At 37.3% G+C, this 15,125-nt stretch overlaps 1 protein-coding gene across 10 annotated transcripts in view; it reads right to left on the bottom strand.

The window, feature by feature from the left end:
• LOC110464761 (vacuolar protein sorting-associated protein 13A-like) overlaps window positions 1-15,125 on the bottom strand; it is a 188,059-nt gene that overhangs the window by 106,620 nt on the left and 66,314 nt on the right. For 8 of the 10 annotated variants that reach the window (XM_021520142.1, XM_021520133.1, XM_021520132.1 and 5 more), the window contains 6 exons: window positions 12,963-13,001; window positions 11,885-11,905; window positions 8,208-8,296; window positions 5,701-5,938; window positions 5,400-5,516; window positions 3,354-3,457 (listed from right to left, as the gene is read on the bottom strand). In XM_021520142.1, the coding sequence (XP_021375817.1) occupies window positions 3,354-3,457; window positions 5,400-5,516; window positions 5,701-5,938; window positions 8,208-8,296; window positions 11,885-11,905; window positions 12,963-13,001 (608 nt within the window). The remainder of the gene's footprint in view (window positions 1-3,353; window positions 3,458-5,399; window positions 5,517-5,700; window positions 5,939-8,207; window positions 8,297-11,884; window positions 11,906-12,962; window positions 13,002-15,125) is intronic. The other 2 variants (XM_021520136.1, XM_021520138.1) reach the window with 2 other exon arrangements.

Below are 15,125 nucleotides of genomic sequence, written 5' to 3'. Positions count from 1 at the left end.
AGTGGCTGTAAGGTAGTGTGTACAGTTAGTGGCTGTAAGGTAGTGTGTCCAGTTAGTGACTGTAAGGTAGTGTGTCCAGTTAGTGGCTGTAAGGTAGTGCGTCCAGTTAGTGGCTGTAAGATAGTGTGTCCAGTAAGTTGCTGTAAGGTAATGTGTACAATTAGTGGCTGTAAGATAGTGTGTCCAGTTAATGGCTGTAAGGTAGTGTGTACAGTTAGTGGCTGTAAGATAGTGTGTCCAGTTTGTGGCTGTAAGGTAGTGTGTCCAGTTAGTTGCTGTAAGGTAATGTGTACAGTTAGTGGCTGTAAGATAGTGTGTACAGTCAGTGGCTGTAAGATAGTGAGTCCAGTTGGTGGTTGTTAGGTAGTTGACACTTGAGGTAGCAGTTAGTGGCTGTAAGGTAGTGTGTCTAGTAAGTGGCTGTAAGGTAGTGTGGCCAGTTAGTGGCTGTAAGGTAGTGTGGTCAGTTAGTGGCTGTAAGGTAGTTGACACTTGTGGTAGCAGTTAGTGGCTGTAAGGTAGTGTGTCCAGTTAGTGGATGTAAAGTAGTTTGTCTAGTTAGTGGCTGTAAGGTAGTGTGTCCAGTTTGTGGCTGTAAGGTAGAGTGTCCAGTTAGTGGTTGTAAGGGAGTGTGTCCAGTTAGTTGCTGTAAGGGAATGTGTACAGTTAGTGGCTGTAAGGTAGCGTGTACAGTTAGTGGCTGTAAGATAGTGTGTACAGTCAGTGGCTGTAAGATAGTGAGTCCAGTTAGTGGTTGTAAGGTAGTTGACACTTGAGGTAGCAGTTAGTGGCTGTAAGGTAGTGTGTCCAGTTAGTGGTTGTAAGGTAGTGTGTCCAGTTAGTGGCTGTAAGGTAATGTGTACAATTAGTGGCTGTAAGATAGTGTGTCCAGTTTGTGGCTGTAAGGTAGTGTGTCTCGTTAGTTGCTGTAAGGTAATGTGTACAGTTAGTGGCTGTAAGATAGTGTGTACAGTCAGTGACTGTAAGATAGTGTGTCCAGTTGGTGGTTGTTAGATAGTTGACACTTGAGGTAGCAGTTAGTGACTGTAAGGTAGTGTGTCCAGTTAGTGGCTGTAAGGTAGTGTGTACAGTTAGTGGCGGTAAGGTAGTGTGTACAGTTAGTGGCTGTAAGGTAGTGTGTAAAGTTATTGGATGTAAGGTAGTGTGTACAGTTAGTGGCTGTAAGATAGTATGTCCAGTTAGTGACTGTAAGGTAGTGTGTCCAGTTAGTGGCTGTAAGGTAGTGTGTACAGTTAGTGGCTGTAAGGTAGTGTGTAAAGTTATTGGATGTAAGATAGCGTGTACAGTTAGTTGCTGTAAGGTAGTGTGTCCAGTTTGTGGCTGTAAGGTAGTGTGTACAGTTAGGGGCTGTAAGATAGTGTGTCCAGTTTGTGGCTGTAAGGTAGTGTGTCTCGTTAGTTGCTGTAAGGTAATGTGTACAATTAGTGGCTGTAAGATAGTGTGTCCAGTTTGTGGCTGTAAGGGAGTGTGTACAGTTAGTGACTTTAAGGTAGTCTTTACAATCTGTTAGTGGCTGTAAGGGAGTGTGTACAGTTAGTGACTTTAAGGTAGTCTTTACAATCTGTTAGTGGCTGTAAGGGAGTGTGTACAGTTAGTGACTTTAAGGTAGTCTTTACAATCTGTTAGTGGCTGTAAGGTAGTGTGTACAGTAAGTGGCTGTAAGGTAGTGTGTACAGTTAGGGGCTGTAAGATAGTGTGTCCAGTTTGTGGCTGTAAGGTAGTGTGTCTCGTTAGTTGCTGTAAGGGAATGTGTACAGTTAGTGGCTGTAAGATAGTGTGTACAGTCAGTGGCTGTAAGATAGTGTGTACAGTCAGTGGCTGTAAGATAGTGTGTACAGTCAGTGGCTGTAAGATAGTGTGTACAGTCAGTGACTGTAAGATAGTGTGTCCAGTTGGTGGTTGTTAGATAGTTGACACTTGAGGTAGAAGTTAGTGACTGTAAGGTAGTGTGTCCAGTTAGTGGATGTAAGATAGTGTGTCCAGTTAGTGGCTGTAATGTAGTGTGTACAGTTAGTGACTTTAAGGTAGTCTTTACAATCTGTTAGTGGCTGTAAGGGAGTGTGTACAGTTAGTGGCTGTAAGGTAGTGTGTAAAGTTAGTGGATGTAAGATAGCGTGTACAGTTAGTTTCTGTAAGGTAGTGTGTCCAGTTTGTGGCTGTAAGGTAGTGTGTCCAGTTAGTTACTGTAAGGTAGTGTGTCCAGTTAGTGGATGTAAGATAGTGTGTCCAGTTAGTGGCTGGAAGGGAGTGTGTACAGTTAGTGGCTGTAAGATAGGGTGTCCAGTTAGTGGCTGTAAGGTAGTGTGTACAGTTAGTGACTTTAAGGTAGTCTTTACAATCTGTCTTTATTAACCAGGAAAAGTACCTAGAGAAAAAGTCTCTACTAACATGTTTTACAATAACGAAACATTGGTTTTGCCAAGCATGACTTTCTTCACATAATATTTTGTATATTTCTTTACAAATTTTAGGAGAAAATGACTTTTATAGAACACATATGTTTGTTTACACACAAGGGTTTTTATTGACAATACAGTCATTTCAATATGTGAAAATTTTACCACCTATTTGGCAATTTTCTGACATGAATAATTTTTTAAATTTGGAATGTCATCTTCTGTTTACAATGAAATTTACTGCAAGTTTCTGGATTGGTGACTGCACCTAAAGTTATGAGATCTTAATTCCCAAACAAGAGTAAATGTATTGATTGGGAGATTGCGACAAACTTTCTTTTTTAACATTTTATTACATTTATTTGTTTATATGTAGAAGCCCTAACAACCCATCAACACAATAAGGTTATCAGGGCCACACAGTCACATACTAAGGTCATACAGGGTCACACAGTCACATAATAAGGTCATACAGGGTCACACAGTAACATACTAAGGTCATACAAGGGTCACACAGTCACATAATAAGGTCATACAGGGTCACACAATCACAAAATAAGGTCATACAGGGTCACACAATAAGGTCATTCAGGCCACATGATCAAATCACCCGGGGTAACACTGTAGAAATAATCGTTAAAAGCTAGGAACCTTGAGAAAATATTAACTCTGAAAGCTTATAATAGAAAAAGTGGGAACAGAAAAGGACTTGAAAAGAAATCAAATAAATAGGTAAAAGTAACGATGACAGCAGCAGGTTAATTGTGGTTTCTTCAATGTCCACCTAACAAAGGACACAAAAGGAAACACTGATTCCACAGGAGACATAAGTCACCTCATACAATCATGTAGTGGGATTCAGCAGGTTAACTCCTTTCTCTAAAACCTTCAGTGGTCTCACTTGGTACCAGTAGCTCATTTGGATAGTGTACAAACCTTTTGGTACAGTGTGTCTGGGTCCGGGTCAAAGATCGTGATGGCCTTCAACATGGCCGACACTACTGTTTTCTCTTCCTGAATCGTGACCTTGGCATCAATTCCTGTCCAACAAACAATCAGTGGGATACAAGAAGAGTCATTAATTACACCAATATTCTCACCATTAATTGCTACACCATTTTTCCTAGCGTCAATAATTACACCAATATTCTCACCATTAATAGTTACACCAGTTTTCCTAGCGTCAATACTTACACCAATATTCTCTCCATTAATAGCTACACCAGTTTTCCTAGCGTCAATAATTACACCAATATTCTCACCATTAATAGCTACACCAGTTTTCCTAGCGTCAATAATTACACCAATATTCTCAACATTAATAGCTACACCATTTTTCCTAGTGCCAATAACAACACCAATATTCTCATCATTAATAGTTACACCAGTTTTCCTAGCGTCAATACTTACACCAATATTCTCACCATTAATAGCTACACCAGTTTTCCTAGCATCATTAATTACACCAATATTCTCACCATTAATAGCTACACCAGTTTTCCTAGCGTCAATAATTACACCAATATTCTCACCATTAATAGTTACACCAGTTTTCCTAGCGTCAATAATTACACCAATATTCTCACCATTAATAGCTACACCAGGTTTCCTAGCGTCAATAACTACACCAATATTCTCACCATTAATAGCTACACCAGTTTTCCTAGCGTCAATAACAACACCAATATTCTCACCATTAATAGCTACACCAGGTTTCCTAGCATCAATAGTTTCACCAATATTCTCACCATTAATAGCTACACCAGTTTTCCTAGCGTCAATAACAACACAAATATTCTCACCATTAATAGTTACACCAGTTTTCCTAGCGTCAATAATTACACCAATATTCTCACCATTAATAGCTACACCAGGTTTCCTAGCGTCAATAACTACACCAATATTCTCACCATTAATAGCTACACCAGTTTTCCTAGCGTCAATAACAACACCAATATTCTCACCATTAATAGCTACACCAGGTTTCCTAGCATCAATAGTTTCACCAATATTCTCACCATTAATAGCTACACCAGTTTTCCTAGCGTCAATAACAACACAAATATTCTCACCATTAATAGTTACACCAGTTTTCCTAGCGTCAATAATTACACCAATATTCTCACCATTAATAGCTACACCAGGTTTCCTAGCGTCAATAACTACACCAATATTCTCACCATTAATAGCTACACCAGTTTTCCTAGCGTCAATAACAACACCAATATTCTCACCATTAATAGCTACACCAGGTTTCCTAGCATCAATAGTTTCACCAATATTCTCACCATTAATAGCTACACCAGTTTTCCTAGCGTCAATAACAACACAAATATTCTCACCATTAATAGTTACACCAGTTTTCCTAGCGTCAATAATTACACAAATATTCTCACCATTAATAGCTACACCAGGTTTCCTAGCGTCAATAACTACACCAATATTCTCACCATTAATAGCTACACCAGTTTTCCTAGCGTCAATAACAACACCAATATTCTCACCATTAATAGCTACACCAGTTTTTCTAGCGTCAATAACAACACCAATATTCTCACCATTAATAATTACACTGATTTTTTATCAGCATTAATAATTACTCTGATTTGGCTTCCGGCATCCCTCCAAAAGATGCTGGGGAAATGTAATCAAATATAAACCCAAAACAAACAGTTAAGACAGATTTTGGACACAGTATGATACAACTTTTTCGTGAAACAGAGTGTAAGAAAATGGATGTTTACTGTCTGCAGTATATATTCTAGTACTTTTGAATTTTGATCAAATTCTGGCACTTTTCCATAAAAACCTATTTTCCAGTAATTTCAAAATACTGACCTAAATGTCAGAACATTTCCTGGCTAGTATAAACCATAGTAATGCCCTATTTTAGGTTATATCATATGTCCCTCTGACAAATGACACATTTTGACTGATGTAGTATTACAATAAATATAACAACAATATTCATTATGTTGTTACCTTTGACTCGCATGTCTGTAATGAGGTTGTGTTTCGTACAGATGGTCACCCCGATCTGGTTCAGCTCAGCATTTACTTTTATATCGATCTGGTCAGGATCCTTCTCCTTCCCTTTCTCTACAACACGAAAACAAACAGTATACTAGTCCTGTGATAATACTGAGTACAGTGGCAAAGAAATCCAGCTTCTCTACAGCTGAAAAAGTAAACAGTACATCTGTAAGTATATCTAGATAATGGATTGACTAAAATCAACATGCTGTAATTGTAAAAACAATTTCAAAATGTGAAAAAGACTTACTCTTTGATCCAGATTTCTGACTGTCTTTTTTCTCCGCCGATTCTTCTTTTTTCTCACTGGTCGTACTAGCCTTGACCTCAACTTGAGGTCGTGGTGGCGGCTGTAGGCCCTCGGCAAATACAATGAGAGACAGCAGCGCCTCCTGGTGGAGCATGACCTCTAACGCAGTGAAGGTAACTGTCACAGTCTGTTCAGTTTTCTTGTGTGTGGTGGCGAAGTCAGGACCGTCAGGATTAGCCTACGATTATAATCATTAGTTAATTACAGACTTGTGTGTGGTGGTGAAGTCAGGACCGTCAGGATTAGCCTACGATTATAAACATGAGTGAATTACAGTCTTGTGTGTGGTGGCGAAATCAGGACCGTCAGGATTAGACTACGATTATAAACATTAGTTAATTACAGACTTGTGTGTGGTGGCAAATTAAAGTCAGGACCATCAGGATTAGACTACGATTATAAACATTAGTTAATTACAGACCTGTGTGTGGTGGCGTAATCAGGACCGTCAGGATCAGTCTACGATTATAAACATTAGTTAATTACAGACCTGTGTGTGGTGGCGAAGTCAGGACCGTCAGGATTAGCCTACGATTATAAACATTAGTTAATTACAGACTTGTGTACGTGTGGTGGCGAAGTCAGGACCATGACAGGCCTAGGGTTAGCCTACGATTATAAACATTAGTTAATTACAGACTTGTGTGTGGTGGTGAAATCAGGACTGTCAGGATTAGCCTACGATTATAAACATTAGTTAATTACAGACTTGTGTGTGGTGGCGTAATCAGGAACGTCAGGATTAGCCTTCGATTATACATATTGGTTAGTTACAGACTTGGGTGTGGTGGCAAAGTCAGGACCATGACAGGCCTAGGATTAGCCTTCGATTATACATACTGGTTAGTTACAGAATCTCATTAATTAAAACCTGGGCTTCTTTTATGTTACTGTGATGACCTATCTAGTCATTTGTTACAGACTTGGTTTAAGAGTTTCCCTAAATGATCCCTGTTCCACTACAGGGGAAACATAAAACCTGTACATTCTTTTTATACTCAGCAATTGTATATACTGTTATAGGGTGGGCTCTCAACTGTTTCCAAGCTGTCAGACCCCAGGGTCTATTCTGATATCATGACTGCATTCGTCTCTTTATGCCCAGCATTTGTATACCATGGTTATATGGTGGGGATCTCAACCATTTCCAAGTAATGCACCTTTTTTGGCCCCATCCCTAAGGGTCAGCCCCACCATTTGTACAATTTTGAATCCCTGCCTCCCAGGAATGCTTCCAACCAAATATGATCAATATCCATGGCATAGTTCTACAAAAGAAGTCGTTTATAGCTATATAGCCAAATTGCCCTTTTTTGGCCCCACCCTCAGCCCCCTGGGGGTCAGCCCCACCATTTGTACAATTTTGAATCCCCACCCCCTAGGGATGCTTCCAGTTAAATATGGTTGATATCCATCTCTTAGTTCCAGAGAAGAAGTCTCTTAAAGCAATATAGCCAAATTACCCTTTTTGGCCCCGCCCCTCACCCCCCTGGGGGGTCAGCCACACCATTTGTACAATTTTGAATTCTTGCCTCCCATGAATGCTTTTGATCAAATATGATTGATATCCACTTCTTAGTTCCAGAGAAGAAGTCGTTTAAAGCAATAAAGCCAAATATCCTTTTTGGCCCCCGCCCCTCAGCCCCACCAACTGTACAATTTTGAATCCCTGCCTCCCAAGAATGCTTTTGATCAAATATAATTGATATCCAGTGCACAGTTCTACAGAAGAAGTTGTTTGCAGCAATAAGCCAAATTGCCCCCTTTTGGCCCCACCCCTCAGCCCCCTGGGGGGTTAGCCAAATTATTTGTACAATTTTGAATCTCCACCACCTAGGGATGCTTTCAATTAAATATGGTTGATATCCATCTACTGGTTCCAGAGAAGAAGTCGCTTAAAGCAGTATAGCCAAATTTCCCCTTTTTTGCCCGCCCCTCATCCCCCTGGGGGGTCACCCCCATCATTTGTACAATTTTGAATCCCCACCACCTAGGGATGCTTCCAGTCTAATATGGTTGATATCCATCACTTAGTTCCAGAGAAGGAGTCGCTTAAAGCAGTATAGCCAAATTGACTCCTTTTGGCCCGCCCCTCAGCCCCCTGAGGGGTCAGCCCCATCATTTGTACAGTTTTGAATCCCCACCACCTAGGGATGCTTCCTGTCAAATTTAGTTGACCTATCAGTGGTTAAGAAGAAGAAGTCGTTTCAAAAAATTGTTGACGTACGAACGACGGACGCAACGGTATGGCAGGTGAGCTAATAATACTGATGACCTGGTACGATGTAGCTCAGTGGGTCACAGCATCATAATCTGAGGTCCAGGATGGGAATTCTAGTCCCGCCCCATTACATTTTTACACTCAGAACTGTCGGACCAGGTGAGCTAAAACCTTACCTTGACATAGTGAACGGTCAGCAGTCGGACCAGGTGAGCTAAAACCTTACCTTGACATAGTTAACGGTCAGCAGTCGGACCAGGTGGTCATCAACCGATGGAGTGTTGATAAGGTTTATCAGAGGACCCCCACTGACCACTACGTAAAGAAAACAAAAAGTGACCAGTCAGTAAAACTTACTTGGCACAAATTTTTTCATGAACTTCCTTAAACTTATGACACATTAAAGCAAATTAAAGAAATAAAAATTATTTTACCAAAGAAATAAAAAAAGAAGTTATGGTGTTTTTACATCATACTATTATTTTGAATCCCTGATAACAAACATACTTACTAATTTTGAAACAATTGACAATATCATCATTCTTTTTTTCATTTTATTTGATAACCTGTCATCAGGTTTTAGTGAAGTCTGTCAAATGGCTTCACATATTATACAATTGAAATATTGACATTGTAATGTAAGGCAATTGTCACAATCATCCTGAAATTTTGGAAGTTAAAAGGACAAACACAAATACACCTGAATGTTATAAAATACAGCAATAGATATGAACTTTCTGGACAAAAATATCAATCAAGAAATATTAACAAGTACTTAAATAGTTAGGGAAATTCATTAATGCGAAATTCATTAATTCTTCTTGAAAATGTGTTATTGTTGAATAGAATAAAAAGAAAACTTTCTGGTATTTAAATATTTTTATCAAATATACAATAACTAGACTGAACAGGTTTTGTAAGTAAATCCGTAGGTGTGTGGTGCTGATGTTGTATCCCTCTGAGGAGTCAGCTTTCGATGATTAACAAAACAAATATCAAACCATTCCTCCCCATTTACCACATTACCAGGCTACATGCAATACACTTCTAAACCTACAATTGTGTAGCAGGGACAAACTAAAGAGCATTTTCTTGTTTTTGGTTATCACTTGTCATACCTAACAAAAGTTACTTCCCTTTTATACACGAGTTAACAAGTTTACAGATTCAAAGAAGGCTGTTTTTCTCTTTCTCATCATTTGGTAAAACAGTTCATCAAAAATATTTCATAAACCGAGAGAATTGGTTTGCATCTTTTTAACACGTACTGCGACACAGTTCTGTTTATAGTGTTGTATATGATAGATTATATTATATATACCAATGTTGTATATGATAGATTATATTATATATACCAATGTTGTATGTGATAGATTATATTATATATACCAATGTTGTATATGATAGATTATATTATATATACCAATGTTGTATTCAAAGTAAAAGTTAATCCAGGAACGTTTAAGGGACAAACAGGAAATACAGTGAAACAAACATAAAAGAATGTGCATCAAACTGTTAGTACATGATGTTTCCACTAGTTACTGCTGTATCAACCAGAAAACTGTTAGTATATGATGTTTCCACTAGCTAGTTGACTGTCGTATCAATGCGAAGCTACCACGAGTGTTAGTATGGAGGTTTTTAATCCCAGGCAGCCATGAGTAAAACAAAATGCAGCAATGTATACAAGTATCTTATCTTCCTTCTAGAAACGGTTGCATTATCAACTGTTAAAAATGTATTTAAACTTCTTGGTTGAAGTTGTTTACCGACAGAAAACCATTATTTTATGTTCTGTCTCGTTCACCATTAGCCTGCTGGGGTGGTAATATATCTAGGGCTTTAGTAAGATTTTACCTTGGTCATGTTTTTTTTACAGAGTTGAATACATTATAAATCAATAACTTTATTTTACAACAATTAGGAAACAGTCTGACTGACCATCATGTCTTCCTTACTCCAATTAGTTTATTTTAAACACTCAGACAAAAATGTCTACAGAAAGTACCAGGTAACAGTGACCTTGTTTTTTAATTTCTGTGAATACAGTAATGGAGACCTTGACCCTTGAAACCCCGAAAAATGAACTTATACGAGGTCTTCTTGTATTTGACTTAAGCATAAAGTTTGATCAAAATCATTTACAGAATGAAGTCATTTCAGTGATGACAGCAAGTCTGGACCGATTCTGAGTAATGGCAATATACAGGACAGAATGGAGGGACATGGGTAACACTGTACACCATTCCAGGAAAGTCAGGGTAACACTAAACACAATTCCAGGAAATGTCAGGGTAACACTAAACACAATTCCAGGAAATGTCAGGGTAACACTAAACACAATTCCAGGAAATGTCAGGGTAACACTAAACACAATTCCAGGAAATGTCAGGGTAACACTAAACACAATTCCAGGAAATGTCAGGGTAACACTAAACACAATTCCAGGAAATGTCAGGGTAACACTAAACACAATTCCAGGAAATGTCAGGGTAACACTAAACACAATTCCAGGAAATGTCAGGGTAACACTAAACACAATTCCAGGAAATGTCAGGGTAACACTAAACACAATTCCAGGAAATGTCAGGGTAACACTAAACACAATTCCAGGAAATGTCAGGGTAACACTAAACACAATTCCAGGAAATGTCAGGGTAACACTAAACACAATTCCAGGAAATGTCAGGGTAACACTAAACACAATTCCAGGAAATGTCAGGGTAACACTAAACACAATTCCAGGAAATGTCAGGGTAACACTAAACACAATTCCAGGAAATGTCAGGGTAACACTAAACACAATTCCAGGAAATGTCAGGGTAACACTAAACACAATTCCAGGAAATGTCAGGGTAACACTAAACACAATTCCAGGAAATGTCAGGGTAACACTAAACACAATTCCAGGAAATGTCAGGGTAACACTAAACACAATTCCAGGAAATGTCAGGGTAACACTAAACACAATTCCAGGAAATGTCAGGGTAACACTAAACACAATTCCAGGAAATGTCAGGGTAACACTAAACACAATTCCAGGAAATGTCAGGGTAACACTAAACACAATTCCAGGAAATGTCAGGGTAACACTAAACACAATTCCAGGAAATGTCAGGGTAACACTAAACACAATTCCAGGAAATGTCAGGGTAACACTAAACACAATTCCAGGAAATGTCAGGGTAACACTAAACACAATTCCAGGAAATGTCAGGGTAACACTAAACACAATTCCAGGAAATGTCAGGGTAACACTAAACACAATTCCAGGAAATGTCAGGGTAACACTAAACACAATTCCAGGAAATGTCAGGGTAACACTAAACACAATTCCAGGAAATGTCAGGGTAACACTAAACACAATTCCAGGAAATGTCAGGGTAACACTAAACACAATTCCAGGAAATGTCAGGGTAACACTAAACACAATTCCAGGAAATGTCAGGGTAACACTAAACACAATTCCAGGAAATGTCAGGGTAACACTAAACACAATTCCAGGAAATGTCAGGGTAACACTAAACACAATTCCAGGAAATGTCAGGGTAACACTAAACACAATTCCAGGAAATGTCAGGGTAACACTAAACACAATTCCAGGAAATGTCAGGGTAACACTAAACACAATTCCAGGAAATGTCAGGGTAACACTAAACACAATTCCAGGAAATGTCAGGGTAACACTAAACACAATTCCAGGAAATGTCAGGGTAACACTAAACACAATTCCAGGAAATGTCAGGGTAACACTAAACACAATTCCAGGAAATGTCAGGGTAACACTAAACACAATTCCAGGAAATGTCAGGNGCTAAAGTGGAATGTTGACTACATTATGATGATGTTACAGCAAGCATCAAAACCAAATATCACATCATCACCACCAGTGTTTCTAACCTGATATAGAGCGTTTTGTAGCTGCAACAGAATATCAAACAACGGGTGATTATAGTTAACACTCTGAGAGGTCATATAGTTTGTACTAGCAGTATACATATAATGTCTACATATTACTGTCATAGATCATACAGTTTGTACATGTACTACCAGTACAGTGTTTAGAGGAATTTCTATATATACCTATAATGTCTACAGTTTACTGTCATAGATCATGATTTCATTGCAATCTGACAGATGTAACCAACTAATGAAGTTAAACGCCTGGCTCGACTGGAATAAATGTTATCAATGATTCATAGTACTTACACTTTAAAGCATAAATTCAAGTTTCTTCTTAAGAACAATAGTTTAAGTGTCTATATATAGATTGGTACGAATTATCCAGGGCATTTGGAATTCAAGTTTATTCTCAAAATCATTCTCAATATATCAGATGCACATTACCTTTTTGGCGAAAATTTTGAAATATTAAAGATATATTAAAAATACAGAAATATTCCTTTAACTTGAAATAGGACAGCAATTTGTTTTTTACTACAAAATAGATAATATATAAAACTCAGCTACTTGTTCCCACCTTATTTTACAATGCTTTTTTCTTGCAAATGTTTTTTTAATTATTTCTTTTTTTCAAAAGAGACAGAAAATTGGATTTTACAGCACTCAATTGACATAGAAATGAATACAATGTGACTGAGCAAAATATCTGGTTTATAAAGGTGTCTGGGCTATACAGTTTTTTTTATTTACAGTTTATGCATTAATATTAATTGAATATAAACATAATTTTTTTTTTTTACAAAATACAAGTAACACTCCGGGTTTTAGTGAGTAAACTTAGAACAAGAATCTAAACTCTAAGTCTTGTAATGTAAACAAATTCAGAATCTTACTGGAATTGATTTATTAAAATTCTCACACATTTCAGGTAGTATTTGTAGAAAAATATTATGAAGATTTATATAACCAAATCATTAAGTAACAAATCAGAAAAACTGTGAATATGTCCACTGTAGAATAATAGACCAAAAAAGCTATAAATAAAATAAACTAGAACCAAAATATAATAACAAACCTTTTGCTGCTTCTAGCTTTTGAACCAATGTTTCGGAGGCTGATAACATGCAAATAAACAAACAATAAAGGCATACAAACATGACAACACTCAAAAAACAAAATGCATCACAATTCAGTTAACTGTCAGTCGTCAACATTCCAGGTAATCAGTTAACTGTCAGTCGTCAACATTCCAGGTAATCAGTTAACTGTCAGTCGTCAACATTCCAGGTTATCAGTTAACTGTCCGTTGTCAACATTCCAGGTAATCAGTTAACTGTCAGTCGTCAACATTCCAGGTTATCAGTTAACTGTCAGTCATCAACATTCCAGGTTATCAGTTAACTGTCAGTTGTCAACATTCCAGGTAATCAGTTAAATGTCAGTCGTCAACATTCCAGGTAATCAGTTAACTGTCTGTCAGTTGTCAACATTCCAGGTTATCAGTTAACTGTCAGTTGTCAACATTCCAAGAAATCAGTTAAATGTCAGACGTCAACATTCCAGGTAATCAGTTAACTGTCAGTTGTCAACATTCAAGGTTATCAGTTAACTGTCAGTTGTCAACATTCCAGGTAATCAGTTAAATGTCAGACGTCAACATTCCAGGTAATCAGTTAACTGTCTGTCAGTTGTCAACATTCCAGGTTATCAGTCAACTGTCAGTCATCAACATTCCAGGTAATCAGTTAACTGTTAGTCGTCAACATTCCAGGTAATCAGTTAACTCTCTGTCAGTTGTCAACATTCCAGGTTATCAGTTAACTCTCAGTCGTCAACATTCCAGGTAATCAATTAACTGTCAGTTGTCAACATTCAAGGTTATAAGTTAACTGTCAGTTGTCAACATTCAAGGTTATAAGTTAACTGTCAGTTGTCAACATTCTAGGTAATCAGTTAAATGTCAGACGTCAACATTCCAGATAATCAGTTAACTGTCTGTCAGTTGTCAACATTCCAGGTTATCAGTTAACTGTCAGTCATCAACATTCCAGGTTATCAGTTAACTGTCAGTTATCAACATTCCAGGTTATCAGTTAATTGTCAGTTGTCAACATTCCAGGTAATCAGTTAACTGTCAGTTATCAACATTCCAGGTAATCAGTTAACTGTCAGTCGTCAACATTCCACGTAATCAATTAACTGTCAGTTGTCAACATTCCAGGTTATCAGTTAGCTGTCATTCATCAACATTCCAGGTTATCAGTTAACTGTCAGTCGTCAACATTCCAGGTTATCAGTTAACTGTCAGTTATCAACATTCCAGGTTATCAGTTAATTGTCAGTCGTCAACATTCCAGGTGATCAGTTAACTGTCAGTTATCAACATTCTAGGTAATCAGTTAACTGTCAGTCGTCAACATTCCAGGCAATCAGTTAACTGTCAGTCATCAAAATTCCAGGTTATCAGTTAACTGTCAGTCGTCAACATTCCAGGTAATCAATTAGTTGTCAATCGTCAACATTCCAGGCAATCAGTTAACTGTCAGTCATCAAAATTCCAGGTTATCAGTTAACTGTCAGTCGTCAACATTTCAGGTAATCAATTAGTTGTCAATCGTCAGCATTCCAGGAAATCATTTAGTTTTGTAAATTCAAGGTTATTCTGTAAAAATTGTCAAGCAATCACTAATAGAACTTCTATCTGACATTCAAATCACTTTCTTTTATGTCAAAAGCATTCTGGTTGACAAGATTTTTTTTCAACAAATTGTTTTTGAATGAGACAAATTTTGTTTCATCAAATTTGCGAACATTACTTTTTATCAGATAAACAGTTGTTAATAATAATTATAATACAAAGTAATAATAATTTTAATAGCAAGTAATAATAATTATAATTCAAAGTAATATTAATATAATACAAAGTAACAGAAAAGAGCAAAAATAATACTATAGATTATTGAACAGATTATTTTGAAATCATGAGAATATTATCTATCATACAATATGCAAATGAGCGTGTTCTAGGAAATTTTAAAGGTAATGAGATTTTATGATGCCATTGCAACGAATCTAATAATGAATTAATGAAAACAACAGAATAGGACGAGAAAACACAAAACATTGACACATGAACAATAACTTAAAAACAGAGGTGAAATCTTGTTGACAAACTGGAGAAAGAATATATTTTCTCTTTGAATATATCTTATGAACTGCTTTGTTTGTGAGCGTATGG

This window comes from Mizuhopecten yessoensis, unplaced genomic scaffold (assembly GCF_002113885.1).
Source record: "Mizuhopecten yessoensis strain PY_sf001 unplaced genomic scaffold, ASM211388v2 scaffold11031, whole genome shotgun sequence".
NCBI lineage: Eukaryota > Metazoa > Mollusca > Bivalvia > Pectinida > Pectinidae > Mizuhopecten > Mizuhopecten yessoensis.
Note: the sequence above shows the minus strand (reverse complement) of the source record. Positions and strands in the feature narration are given on the sequence as shown.